Source organism: Olea europaea, unplaced genomic scaffold (assembly GCF_002742605.1).
Source record: "Olea europaea var. sylvestris unplaced genomic scaffold, O_europaea_v1 scaffold447, whole genome shotgun sequence".
In the NCBI taxonomy this organism is placed as follows: domain Eukaryota; kingdom Viridiplantae; phylum Streptophyta; class Magnoliopsida; order Lamiales; family Oleaceae; genus Olea; species Olea europaea.
The window spans coordinates 62,182-77,316 of NW_019262776.1; the positions used below are offsets into that span (position 1 = coordinate 62,182).

Here is a 15,135-nt window from a genome sequence, read left to right on the forward strand (position 1 = left end):
GACTAGAAACTTTTATAGTAGAATGTGATGGATGTGAACCATTAGATGGAGATACACGTGACCTCATCAATCAATCATTCCTAGGCAATGTCGCATTGGGTGTAATGATGATTGTGCATCTTTAGGCATGTCATGTACTATTAGACCCGACTTATTAGTTAAGTGACGCCCTCTTTTCTTTGAATTGTCACGTTGCTCCACTTGTCACATGATCTTGCATGGAGATATCCTTTGGGTGACTCTGCCTATCTGCCCCACGACAAGAGGTAGATTGCGCCAATGGGCTCGATCCCACCCATATCGGTTCGGACGATGTCGGATTCTACTTCGTTATGTTTTTTCCTACCACGTGCATGCTGCGTGGCTTTGGCAAGTACCGGACCACCGGCTGCCTCAAGACTTGCGACAGATCGAATTGGGGGACGAGTCAGAGGACCATCTCCACCCTTGTAACAGTGGATAGAGTTCTGTTTACAGCCCGAAAGAGCATTGCCTTTGAAGAAAGAGGCAATCGTAGGTGCGTCACCAATTATCCGTGCCAAATACACAGACCCATTGTGAACACGAGTTCAGCCGGCCCCCATCCTCTCCTCTCTCATTCTCATCTGTCTCATACCTATCTTCCAAATTTTGAAACCCGCGTAACCGTACGTATAACACAGTGAGTTGTAGAGAGAGATGACACGGGGAAAGCAGAAGATCGAGGCGCAGAGAAAAAATGCAGAGAAGAATCAGAAGGCCAAAGGGTCTCAACTCGAGGCCCGTGCTGTTGGCCTCAAAGTCATTTGCCCCGTCTGTAAAGTAATTAATCCTCGTTTCCTTGTTTTTTATTTACAAATTATTTTGTTTTGGTGCAATTTTGATCGCTAATCATCAGATCATCCAGGTTTCACTACTTTGCTGCTAATTTTTAATGGGTTGAAAAAGAAACTGAATAAACAATTAATGGGGTAGCTTCTTTAGTTAAGATGGTTCCTTTGGGCATCCTTTTGGCTAGACCAGGCGGATTATTACTCTGTAAACAATTTACTGCTAAACTGATTGAAGATTTTAATGAACTTTATACACAATTGATTCCTCATATGAAGTATTTGAATTGGTTTAACTGATGAAATCAGGAACAAGGCCCGTAACTCTTTGGCTTAGTTTTATGCGAGTAATATAAGGATGGATTAAATGAGGTATTATAATGTATATTGTAGCCCAATATTGAACAGTTGTCAAATTTGATACTCATAGATTGTGTCATTGTAGTTTGGCATTTAGATTGAATATCAATCTTATTTGATCATTGCTGAATCAGCCCTTCTTGATCTTTTTTTTCCTATACATTTTTTTACTTCTGATTTTTTTTCTCTCAAATCAATGCATCGGTTTATTACCCATTATTTTATTCCATGAAACAGAGGGTTTTTTTAATGGGCACAAAAGAGAATAAATTGTGGGTGACCAAACTAAACAAGTTCAGAATGAGTGTCTGAGTTCTTTTACTTATAAAATGTATATGGTTGTGTTAAAAATTGTTTTGAAACGCAAATGTCAGTGTCTTTGAGAAGAAAGAAAAAGGAAGATTGTAAATCTCTTGGCTTAGACTGATATATTGTATACTTATTTTCTTAGTGCTGCTTCTTTTTCAGTCTACCTGCGTTTCTCAAGCTATGAACTGGTTTGTTGACTGGACCAGGACATATTAACTTCAACTCTGTGTAGTGAACTTGAGTCGGAGTACCTATTTTGCGAATCCAAAAGAGGAAAGGGAAAATTGTTGAAATGTAGTCCAATACCTATAGCACAAGCATTTTTTTGCTCGAAAAACACGATAAATGAGTTTAGATAATGTGTAGGATTTTACAATGTGATCAAAATGATACCAACTGTTCTGTATGTTTTGTGTTGGTAGTTATTATACTTGAGCTAGCACCAATAGCAAATATTTTATACTACTTAACAGCCTGCCATGTATACCATTGGAAGACATTTGTTTCCTTGTTCAGTGAAGCTGTCCATCATCAGAAAACCCATTGTCTTCTTCTTTGTACTCATCCGATTTTCTTAGTGTAGTGTCAAATGTTTCAATTACATATTGCCCCTATTTGGTCTACATTTTAGTGTAATGCATTTTTCTTTCAGACACACATTTAATATTACATTTAAACCCAAAACTTATCATTCTTTTTTAACCATACATTTTCCAAAAAATCACTATTCCAAATTACATTTTTCCTTTTGACCCATTAAAATGGAGCCCAAACAAGGGCAATGCAAATATATGGATGAGGAAGCATAACTCCCAAATACAACTCTTGGGAACAAATGTTCTTGAAACACGATTGCCGAACTTACCTTCATATGATAAGGTTTTTCTCTTCGCCCTAGCTATTGGAGCACTCCCAGTGATGCAGTAGGGTTTTATACATGTGTTGTTGGGATTTGGAAATAACTTTGAGCATAGTACGTATAACAAAGAATATATTAGAACAATAGAAGATATTTTTCCACAAAATTTATGCGTGAAAATAGGTGGTGAAAATAATTATTTTTCTTTTAAAAAAAATAAGATAATAAAAGCTACTGGTTTTCTTTTTGGCCACATCACTGGTTGGAATGACCTAACCCATGTAACTCGTGAACATGTCCGAGCTTATTTGTCAAGAATAGAACATCTAGAATATGTCTTCCATGAAATGGAATCTCCTGGTATACGGTACTCAGTGAGGCTAATCTTGGATGTCTCATTCTGTGGAGATAGCAGGACTTGTAGGCACAAAAGAACAATTGTTTGGAAATATCAGCACTGTACAGAGGGTGGAGTCATTTCTCTTTTTGGAAAAATTGTCTATCTTTTTTGGGTTTGAAATTAATTATGATTTTCTTTTGCTTTTATCTGCATGCTTTTGTATGTCCGAATTTTGCAGTACATTTTGTGCTTACCTTTTTCACTGTCCCTTGTATGGAGTGAAATCTAGTTTTTATTAGCGCCTAAGCCTATTGACCATGACTAAATTCTTAATAAATAAAGCCACATTTTTTGACCAACTGGATAAAGTTGTTGCTTTCTTAATGATTAAGAAAAATACATACATGCATGCAAAGGTGATGGTGGCAAAATTGGAGTTTCCAGCTAATGACAGCCACATGCAGAAAATTCCAGCTAATTTTCTGAAGCATTAGGCGGTGGAATTTAATGTAAAAGGCGGCTAAATTTCCTTGAAATATAGGATTGGAGTTGGAGAGAAAAGTAGTGTATGGAGAGGGAAAATTGAGAGAAAATATTCTTTTAGTAGAGAAAAAAATAGAGAGAAAATTATTGTTTTCTCCTACGCATTTTCCTACTCATGATTCTCCTAATTACAAGAGAGATTAATTTTTGTTATCTCTTTGTATTTAGAGAGTGTGTTGTAATTCTCTTATTATAGTGAAGTTCTCATATACTTGTCCGTGGCCGTAGCCTAAATTGGGTGAACCACGTAAATACCTGTGTCCATTTTTAGTTGTGTTTTTTCAATTCCACGATTTGTCAGCCAAACTTGACCTACGCGTTTTCCCCCCAACAGTGGTATCAAAGCCAGGTTCTGTGTAGGGTCATTGTTTAGTCATAGTATTGGTGAACAAAATGGCGACAAAGTATGAGATTTAAAAGTTCAATGAGAACAATTTCTCATTGTGGAAAATAAGAATAAAAGCAGTTTTGCGAAAAGATAACTGCTTGGCGGCAATTGGACAAAGGTCTGTGGAGATCATTGACGATATTAAGTGGAACGAGATGGATAGCAACGCAGTTGCTAATCTGCACTAGCCGATAGAGTATTGTCAAGTGTGACGGAGAAAAAGACGGTCAAAGAGATATGGGATACTCTGATAAAGCTGTATGAGGTCAAATCGTTAGACAACAAAATCTTCTTAAAGAGAAAGCTTTACACCCTTAGGATGATGGAGTCAACTACGGTGATAGATCACATCAACACCCTCAATACTCTATTTTCACAACTGACATCAATGGAACATAATATAGAGGCGAGTGAACGTGCTGAAATCTTACTTCAAAGTCTACTAGATTCGTATGATCAACTCATCATCAACTTCACCAACAACCTTGAAACTCAATCTTCGATGATGTTGTAACTGCTGTTCTTGAAGAGGAAAGTAGGCGCGAGAACAAGGAGGACAGATTGATAAGTTCACATCAGGCAGAAGCTTTAACGATGATGAGAGGGAGATCAACGGAATGTGGCTCCAGTGGGAGTCATAATCAAAGTAGATCAAAATCCAGGAGTAAGAAAAATGCCAAGTGTCATTACTGTGGCAAAAAAGGGCAGTTAAAAAGGGATTGATGGAGTCTCAAGAAGAATGAAAAAGCCAAAGGAAAAGGTACTGAGATGTCAAAAGCTCAGGGCTGTCTAGCAAGCACCTCAAATGATGGTGAAATTTTATACAGCGAGGCAACAACAGTTGTTGAAGGCAGAAAGAAATTTTCTGATGTCTAGCTTATGGATCAAGGAGCTACATGGCACAGAACACCAATAAGGGAATGATTTTATCAATATGAGACCATCACAGGAGGATCTGTGTTTATGGGGAATGATCATGCTTTGGAGATCGCTGGTATTGGTACCATCAAATTGAAAATGTATGATGGTACAATTCGCACTATCCAAGAGGTATGACACGTAAAAGGTTTGAAGAAAAATCTATTGTCTTTAGGAGAATTAGATAGCATTGGCTGCAAAACCCATATGCAAGATGGGATTATGAAAATAATCAAAGGCGCGCTTGTGGTGATGAATGCAGAAAAGATAGCTGTAAATTTGTACATGCTTAAAGGAGAAACACTACAAGAAGGAGAAGCATCTGTCGATGCGACAGGTTCAGCAAAAGAATTAACGATGATGTGACATCGCAAACTTGGTCACATATCGGAACGTGGTTTGAAAATTCTCTCGGAACAAAAGCTTCTTCCAGGGCTAAAAAAAGTTTCATTACCCTTTTGTGAGCATTGTATTACTAGTAAGTAGCACAGATTGAAGTTTAGCAGTTCCACTGCTAGAAGTAAAGGTATCTTGAAGTTGGTTCATTCTAATGTTTGGCAAGCACTTCCCTAGGAGGTGCAAGATACTTTGTATCTTTTATTGATGATTACTCCAGGAGATGTTGGGTTTATCCAATCAAGAGGAAGGCAGATGTGTTCGCGGTTTTCAAAATATTCAAAGTGCGTGTGGAGCTTGAATCTAAAAAAATGATCAAGTGTTTGAGGACTGACATTGGAGGAGAATATGCCGATGATGAATTTGATAACTTTTGTCAACAAGAAGGTATCAAGAGACAGTTTTCGACGGCATACACCACAGCAAAATGAAGTGGTAGAGCAGATGAACAAAACATTGTTAGAAAAAACAAGAGCAATGTTGAGAACTGCAAGGTTAGCCAAGTCATTCTGGGCAGAAGCAGTCAAAATCGCTTATTATGTGATCAATCGGTCGCCATCAACTGCAATTGATTTGAAGACGCCTATAGAAATGTGGACTAATAAATCGGTTGATTATTCTCGCTGACATATATTTGTAAGTCCTGTATACGTTATGTACAATACCCAAGAAACATCAAAGCTGGATCCAAAATCCAGAAAATGTATTTTCTTAGGGTATGCTGATGGAGTCAAGGGGTACCGCTTGTGGGATCCCACTGCCCACAAGGTGATAATTAGCAAAGATGTCATATTTGCAGAAGGCAAAATACAGGAAAAAAGTAAATGATAACACTTCAAAAGAAAAATTAGAAACTATTACAGTTGAAGTTGGAGGCGAACGAGAAGATATAGATTCTTCTGAAGTAACACTAGAGCATGAAGAACAAGTTGAGTCTAATGCTCCAGATGTTCGACGATCAATACAAGAGAGAAAAGAACCGGCTTAGCACTTAGATTACATTATGGAGAGTAATATTGCATATTGCTTACTAACAGAAGATGGAGAGCCATTAACTTTCCATGAGGCTATAAATAGCCAAGAAGTTTCTCTGTGGATGGCAGCAATGCAAGAAGAAATTGAAGCTCTTCATAAGAACAAGACATGGGATCTTGTTCCACTACCATATGGAAGGAAGGCCATTGGGAATAAATGGGTCTATAAAATCAAACGAGATGGCAATGACCAAGTGGAGTGGTATCGTGTGAGACTGGTGGTGAAGGGACATGCTCAGAAAGAAGGTATTGACTTCAACGAAATATTTTCTCCTGTGGTTCGACTCACAACAGTTCGAGTAGTTTTAACGATGTGTGCTACATTTGACTTACACTTGGAGCAGTTAGATGTGAAAACTGCATTTCTTCATGGAGAACTTGAAGAAGAGATTTATATGCTCCAACCAGAAGGTTTTGAAGAAAAAGAAAAAGAGAACTTGGTTTGCAGGTTGAACAAATCTCTATACGGTCTCAAACAGGCGCCGAGATGTTGGTACAAGAGATTTTATTCCTTCATCATGAGCCTTGGATACAACAGACTCAGTTCAGATCCGTGTACATACTACATGAGATTTGGTGATAATGATTTCATTATTCTGCTGTTGTATGTTGATGACATGTTGGTAGCAGGCCCCAACAAAGATTAGATTGAAAATTTGAAGGCACAATTGGCTAGGGAGTTTGATATGAAGGACTTGGGACCGACAAACAAGATTCTAGGGATGCAAATTTATCGAGATAGAAATAGTTGGAAGATTTGGCTTAATTAGAAGAATTACGTGAAGAGAATCTTGCGTTGCTTCAATATGCAAAAGATTGTAAGCCAATTTCTACCCCTCTTTCTATAATTTCAAGTTATCCTCAAGTATGAGCCTTAGCAGCGAAGCAGAGAGGATGGAGATATCTCGAGTACCGTATGCATCAGCAGTGGGTAGCTTAATGTTTGCTATGATATGTACAAGACCAGACATTGCACAAGTAGTGGGAGTGGTTGGTCGATACATGGCAAATCCTGGTAAAGAGCATTGGAGTACTGTGAAGAGAATCCTGAGATATGTCAAGGGTACCTCAAATGCTACATTATGTTATGGAGGATCAGATTTTATTGTCAGAGGCTATGTTGATTCAGATTATGCAGGTAATCTTGATAAAAGCAAATCCACCACAAGATATATGTTTACTCTTGTTGGAGCTGCTGTAAGCTGGGTTTCGAAACTACAATCTATCGTGGCTACTTCTATGACGGAGGCAGAATACGCGGCAGCTACACAAGCTAGCAAAGAGGCAATCTAGTTGCAAATGTTAATGGACGAGCTCGGACACAAACTAGAGAAGATTACTCTATTTTGTGATAGTCAAAGCGCTTTACATTTGGCAAAGAATCTAGCATTTCATAAGAGGACAAAGCATATTCGAGTCCAATATCACTTTGTTCGAGAAAAGATGGAGGAAGGAAGTGTGGATATACAGAAAATTCATACAGTAGACAACTTAGCTGATATGTTGACAAAGTCAATCAGAATTGACAAGTTTATATGGTGTCGATCCTCCATCGGCCTAACAAAAACGTAAGTAGCATGGAAATGACAAGTATGGGAAGGATTGAAGTGGTCAACAAAAGTGAGTTTAAGTGGGAGAAATGTTAATAAACAAAGCCACATTTTTTGATCAAATGGATAAGGTTGTTGCTTTCTTAATGGTTAAGAAAAATATATACATGCATGCAAAGGTGATGGTGGCAAAATTGGAGTTTCCAGCTAATGACAGCCACGTGAAGAAAATTCCAGTGAATTTTCTGAAGCATTAGGTGGTGGAATTTAATATAAAAGGCTGCTAAATTTCCTATAAATATAGGATTGGAGTTGGAGAGAAAAGTAGTGTCTGGAGAGGGAAAATTGAGAGAAAAAATTATTGTTTTCTTCTAGGTATTTTTCCTACTCGTGTTTTTCCTAATTACAAGAGAGATTAAATGTTGTTATCTCCTTGTATTTAAAGAGTGTTGTAATTCTCCTACTATAGTGAAATTCTCCTATACTTGTCCGTGGACGTAGCCTAAATTGGGTGAAACACGTAAATACTTGTGTCCATTTTTAGCTGTATTTTCTCAATTCCACTATTTGTCAGCCAAACTCGACCCACGCGTTTTCTCCCCAACATAAATGCTCTAAAATTCTGCGAAGAAATTTTTTGATTGCCACTTTATCTTTGTATCCATCTAAAGAGAAGAGAATGCTAGTAGTTTCAGTAGTTCAGAAGTGAAGTTGACATGATCTTGAGGGCTATGATGGGCATCGCGTTCTTCAGGTTCAAAGTTCAGACAAACTAAAACAGAGTTCTTTGTTAAGGCCATCTAAATTATAACAATTGACATAATTTAAAGCAGTCAGCTTTTTCATCTAAGTATATCTTGTCAACATCTATTATGTCACTCTATTAGTCACCTACTTTCTGGCATAGTGTTATTCAAATTATAATTTATCACTTACCTTTCTACTGGAGTCTGCAGCACTTGTTTGATGTCGAGATTCAGCTAATACATTGTTTTTGACCTCCTTAATGGCTGTTAATTGACGTGTTACACGTTTAATTAATTGTCTACGTGTTATTGTTTTGAAAGTTCTTACATATTCTGGGATTTGAATTTTCAGATGCAGCTAGCAATTCATAATCAGCTCATTGATCACTACACCTCCAAGCATCCGAAAGAAAGACCTCCAAGCAATTCAGAGTAATCCCTTTGTTTCTTGGGGGAGTGGTCAGTACTTTGAAAAATGTAATTCGGACTACTTTTGAATCAAATTGAAGAGTTTCTCTACCATGTTTATAATAATGTATCTTTCATTTTTCTGCTCTAGAAGCATACCTAAATCAAACTGCAGAAAATAAGAGAAACCATGTTAACTCGCCGGGCATCCTATAATTGAAAAATCGTGCTATATGGTTTTGAATGTGTTAAATTAGAGCTCTACTCCTTGATTTTGCAGTTGATACAGAAATCCAGGTTTGCAAGGTCAAGATTGGGCAAAGTCCCTTGTCCAGGGCCAGGGGCGCCACAATTAATCTACTCAAACAGGGATTCAAAACAAGGTTTGAATCCAAGTGTGAAGTGTCAGCATATGTATGGTCCGATTTTTGGTGGTTTTTTAAATTGTTCAATCACTGCTTGACACGTGTCATCTGGTTTTAAAACCTGTCACCAATCCCTGTTGGTGTAGCATCACTGGGGGCGCCAAGGGTGAACAGGCCCCCACTTATAGGGGGCACGTTCAGGGCCGCGTGGCCCTGGACGTGAAGCAAAACTCGTCAAGATTTTAGTAATATCTTAAAAGAATGCATGTTATTTTGTCATTCCCATGTCACTCAATCAACAACGTTAAATTTGGATTCGTTCCGTTCAGTTCATGGCTAGGTCTATTTGAAATTGAGAGTCAAATTTATTGATAATGAAAAATACCAGTATGCAATGTAATCGTTTGTTATATACGCGTCAACAGTGCACAAGTAGCTAAAAGATATCCAAAAAAAAAATCATTTGCTGAAATAATTGTAACACGTAAATTTAACACTACAAGAATGTACAATATTTTTATGTAAACTCGTGGTGATGTGATCGATGTTGAAATTCTTGCGCTTAAAAACTCGTCTTGCTCGAAGCGAAGAACCATTTTATTTTTTATTTTTCTATTTTTAATTCTTTTCAAACATTTTTTTATACTTATAATTCTTCCCCTTTTTTTTTTTTTGGTGGGGTGGGCGTAGGGGTATGTGGGTAAATTGAAAAGATAAAATATTTTTCTTTTGTTAGAATGTTTTAGATTGTTTTACGTGAGACTCGTTTGTACTTTTTAAAAATTTTGGGATTCTGGATATAATTTTTTTAATATTTTCTTCCTTCTCAAAGAGCGAGGTAAATTAGTCATTTTATAATACCATAATGGAGAAAATAAATGATAAGTACATTTTGTGAAAAGAAAGGTTAATATGAGTGTCCAAATGTCAAAATTGAAACTATGGGAACAATTTGCACAATGAGAGTAAACGATAGGAACGTTTTGCTCCAATTATCTATATTTCACAGAATGATTTAACGAAATATGACGAAAAGGACCAACTCTACAAAAAAGGTTTAGAATCAGGATATAAATGCCAAATTTGAAGTGATATGAACTATTTTCTGCAATGAATGCAGCGATAGGATATTTCTTGCTAATTACCCTGATGGATTCATACGTATAGAGTTCCTATTAGAATTCAGAATTGATAGAGTACAATCTTATAGAGTAAGTAGTAAACTCATATATACTTCTACATAAGACAAAACAAATTTAAAGTAAAAAAAAAAAAAAAAAAAATTTATTCTTGGAAGGCAAGGGAACATTTGGAAGGCAAGTATTTATTCTTGGAAGGCAAGTGGGAACTTGGAAGGCAAGGATTATTCTTGGAAGGCAAGGTGCAACTTGGATTGGCTTGCTTGGCACTTTGTCAGACCAGGTGGGGAGCGCTCAGACCCTGGCCAGTTGGAGGCACATCCTGCGATTAACCGGACTGTGTGAAGAGGGGCCGGATCACAGACCCAAGGATTAGTCTAGAATAGGACACCTTGTAAAAAAAAAAAACAAATTTAAAGTAACAAAATGCTGTCCCCTTAATAACTTGCGAATAAAGTTAAATGGGACAAAATCTAAGGGAAAGAAACTACTCCTTTGATCTCAATAAATGAAAAATATTGCAGAGTCATCCAAATGTTATGCACCAATGTCTTCAATTCCACCATCTTCGTACAAGATATTTATTCATTCTCGTTTGATCATAGTCAACATGATGGTCATAACAAAACCAAGTTTTTTATTAGGATAAATCCATATGTACAGAATGTTGCCAGAATAGTCTCATAATGTGGGGCCCATCATGAAAAAAATGTGCCAAAAAATACCCTACCCACCCCATTATGTGTGTATTCTGATAGCATTCTATGAAAATTTATTCTGTACATCAAACATGACTCTTTTTATTATTTTTTATAAGAATCTCGTTATACATTTTGTTTCATAATACTCCATCTTGAATGTCTTGTTCAAATCTTATTAGAAAAATTCCTAGTGAAGGAAAAAAAATAAATAAATAAAAGGCAATCTTCAATCTGAAGTGAATGATCTTTATATAAATATTTGTCTACTACCAAGGCAAAGGAGTATACAGAAAATATGCCAATTCAGCTGAGAATGTTCACGGCTAATTAATGTACAGTGTGGCTCATTCTAGGCAAGATATGAATACTTACAGCTTCAAACCCCGCGGGAGTATCCACAACCCACAATTTAGCCGGTTGCGCCACCACATCCACCACTACAAAGCCACCACCATTACCAACCAATACACACACCTTGCCACCTCCCGCCACCGTTTGTTGTGCTCCTTTAAGTCTATCATCCACCAATATCTCCACCCACACGTCCCTGCCGTCATCGTACTTTCTCAATGCACCTTTCGACTCATCCACCACATATATGGTTTCCTCATCCATGGAGGCGGCGGGGCCCCGCCACCCCACCAGCATCCCCTCCGGCATCTCCGACCATGCGTCGGTTTTTACGTCATAAATTTTACCTTCCTTGGCCGCATCGCCTTTTACGTTCACCATGCAGAGCGTGCCTCTCCATCCAATTGCATCTACGGATTCACGGCTGAATTTTCCATCCTTCAGTTCTCCCATTTTTTCCCATTTCCAAGATGGCTCAATCCCCAACGGTGATCGAAAACCATTGTTGTTGATATTTTTGAGGTCCCATTTTTCGACAGACCGAGCCAACTCGGTGTTGTAGCGGGACCCGATTCCACTTGCTACGTAAACGACACCGCGTGATGCACCAGCTATGCACCACCGTCGTGGGGCGGCGAATGGGGGGCCATAGGTCCACCGCTGGGACAGGGGGTTAAAAATGAGTGGCCGAGAAAGGGCAGGGAGGAATTGGTCGGCAGTGGCGGCGAGAAGAACTAAATTCCCCGAAACATTAACGGACTGAATTGGAATTTTCCGGGATATAAATGAAGGGTGGTGGAGCAAAAACTGAAGCGGCGGCGGCGGAAGGGACAACCATTTACAAGAAAGCGGCTCAAAACATGAGAATTCAGCAGATGTTGAATGATAAGAAGCTTGATCTACGGCTTTTGTAGACACACACAGAGCATAAATCGAGAGGAAAGGAGGAAAAGAGGGTGAATATATAAGGCGGCGCCAAGAATGGCAAACTGAGTAAAGGATCGAAGGGTGTACAAGAGAAAGGCAAATCTGGGCTACATCATCAGGGAGTCCAGGCAACAAAGACAGGTTGCTGTTCTCGTTATGACAGTGGTGGTGCTTCTGGCGTTTGAAGGAGGCGGCGGCTGTGTGGTAAGGCATTTCTAGTTCAACTTTTGTAGAAGACATGGGATTCTAGTGAGCTTCGGTGTGAGAGGGAGATAGAGTTTCTTTAAAGGGATAGAAATATGATGCAATTACTTTATTGAAACAATGAAGTCACGAGATTTCTTATAAGTGTAGCAGGATTCAATTTAAACAGCAACCATGCTAGAGGTGGAGACTCCTTTATATGGAGGCTGACAATCCCCTCACAACAAGGGGCCGTACCTTTTTTAGGGAAGTGCTACATGTACATAATTGTCTACATAATTGTATTCATAATTATACGTGGTACTGAATCCAACATTTAATTCAAATCTCACACTTGCACATCAATAATCGGATGATTGCCACATCCAATTATGGATACCATTATGTGTAATAATTATGTACAAGTAGAATTTTCCCTTTTTTATTGGCGCGGGCCCCCTGTTGTGAGGGGGTGTAATTTGTACAAGAACTATGCTATAATAACGAAGGGGATTTACAAAGTTAGGTTACAAAATCAAATATACACAAATCATTTCAAAAACATATTTTTAAATCATTTAAAATCAAGGGTCAAGATTTTGCCAACACACTTTGGCAATTTACTTTTGTATACCAATTTTGTAGGAGTAGAATTATTCTTTGTACAATATCAAAATCCTTTAAATAGTGCCACTTTGAGATTAAAAATAAAAATAGGGATAATGAGAGTCGCTGTCTCAAACTTTTCAATTTATTATAATTTCTATTCTAACTTTCAATTTGTTGAAATTGAGATTCCAAACTTTTTACTTGTGTGAGATTGAGAGTTAATTATTCAAATAGTTATTGAACTTTGTCAAAAGTTTTCAGGAGGTCACTAAACTTTATAACTTTTCTAAATAGTCACTAAACTTTGCAAAAAGTTCCTAGAGAGTCACTCAACTTTTCAATTTGGGACCCAATACATCACCAGTTTAGTGACCCCCTAAAAGCTTTTCACAAAGTTCAGTGACTATTTAGGGAAGTTTTGAAGTTCGGTGATTTTCTGGAAATTTTTGGCAAAGTTCAGTGACTATTTAAGAAAGTTTTAAAGTTCAATAACCTTCTGAAAATTTTTGGCGAAATATAGTGACTACTTGGAGATTTAACTCTTGAGATTGAAGGACACCTCTATGTTTGGTTGGGGTGTGGCGGGGTGAAGTTTGGAGGGAAAAAAATTAATTAAATTTTTTTTTCACTTTTCTGTTTAATTATTTTAATTGATTTATGTGGGTTTAAGGTAAAGTTACCAGATTGCACTTTTAAAAAATTGGCCATTCCTAATCAAATAGTGGACCTTCGACGATAGTCGTCCAGAGCTCCACATATAAGTAAAAGGTTAGAGGTCGTAGCGATAATTATCCCTTAAAAATACTAGTGAAATTCCCTTTGAAGGGAAAATTGAAGTTGAGATTTCAAAATTTTAGAAAGAATAATGGTATCTACATATTAGCATCTCTATATTAATATGACTCGTTGCATAGTCATTTTGATTTGTCTCAGTTAAATTATTAAATTTTAATTTTGTTTCAAATTTTACTCTTGTATCATTTAAATTGTTTGTAAAACTCTTCAGCTTGAATAGAATAAAATCAAACTTTTTTTTTTTTCAAAATAAAAATATATCAAAATTTCAAAAAATGGTGTGATATTTATTGGCATGCATAGCTATCACAAATGGAAGATCACAAAGGTGTTCACTTGGACTTTAGCAATCCAATTTGAGAGAGAAAGATATAGATATAGAGAAAATTACAGTAGTGGTCCCTAATCTTTTTATTTTTTTTAAATTTTACCATAACTTTCATTTTGTGTCAATAGAGATTCATAACATTTCATAAATATGCACTTGGAGTCCATATAAACGGAAACCGTCGAAAACGCCTTTAGTTGACCCAAAAAATTAAGGAATCAACATTCAATAAAATCGTCCAAATATACCGTCCAAAAAGGTATCAACATCTAATAAAAGTGTCGCGATAGCAGATAATTCAATGAATTTTTCCGGTCAACTGACAGTGTTTTGGACGGTTTCCGTCAAGATAGACCACAAGTATATATTTATGAAAGGTTAGAGACCTTTGCTGATACAAAATAATTGTTATGATAAAATCTGCAAAAAATAAAAAGATTAGGAACTGCTGCTGCAATTTTTCCAATAATAAATGACAAAAGGCAGACAGAGTGGTTCATAAAAGTAGCCTTTCTTGTACTCAAGATTATGGGAAAAACCATTTGTACATAAAAATGATTGACACACATTCCATTTAATTTTCTCAAGAAAAATAAATATATATCTAACACATGGGTGGCTGTTATTTGAGTCGTCCCATCTAAAGAGACCAACTATGCCCCTCATTTATAAGAATCATTAATACATAGGTGGCCTTTCTTTCACGTGATCCCTCTTTAGAGACGAACAATGCTTACTTTCAAATTCAATTCTACATAATAAATCCAAAAAATATCAACTATGGAGCAAAAGCAAAAGCAAAAGCAAAAACAAATAAATAAATAAATGGGACGAGTTCCATGACCTAAATTAGTTGAACCAAATTGAAGACTTCCAAAAAAAATAAAAAAATAAAATAAAATGTATAATTCAATTTAATTGAATTCAATGTCAAGAATTGTGTTTTGAAAAATAAAGCTAAGATCTAATTTTTAGGGGTTGCTCAGTGGTCAGACTTTGTGTTTGCTCTCCAATGACTACCAGTTTAAGTCCCCTCAAGACCACTGAGGTGAATATTTGACTGTAAATCTCAGGGCC

General features: G+C 37.0%; 1 protein-coding gene and 1 long non-coding RNA gene across 2 annotated transcripts; one reads left to right on the forward strand and one right to left on the reverse strand.

Moving 5' to 3' along the window:
• The first annotated feature begins 378 nt into the window (after positions 1 to 378).
• On the forward strand, positions 379 to 8,913 carry LOC111388027. The gene is made up of 2 exons (XR_002701492.1): positions 379 to 801; positions 8,605 to 8,913. It is a non-coding gene; the product is annotated as an uncharacterized LOC111388027 (long non-coding RNA).
• Positions 8,914 to 11,097: 2,184 nt separating this feature from the next.
• Positions 11,098 to 12,535, reverse strand: LOC111388035 (F-box/kelch-repeat protein SKIP25-like). Its single transcript, XM_023012694.1, has one exon. The coding sequence runs from the start codon at positions 12,381 to 12,383 to the stop codon at positions 11,193 to 11,195; it is 1,191 nt and encodes a 396-aa protein (XP_022868462.1). The 5' UTR covers positions 12,384 to 12,535; the 3' UTR covers positions 11,098 to 11,192.
• Between the last annotated feature and the right edge of the window lie 2,600 nt (positions 12,536 to 15,135).

What these genes read in the sequence shown, in the direction of transcription:
- LOC111388035 (XM_023012694.1), bottom strand. Translation starts at nt 12,383, where the DNA reads ATGTCTTCTACAAAAGTTGAACTAGAAATGCCTTACCACACAGCCGCC.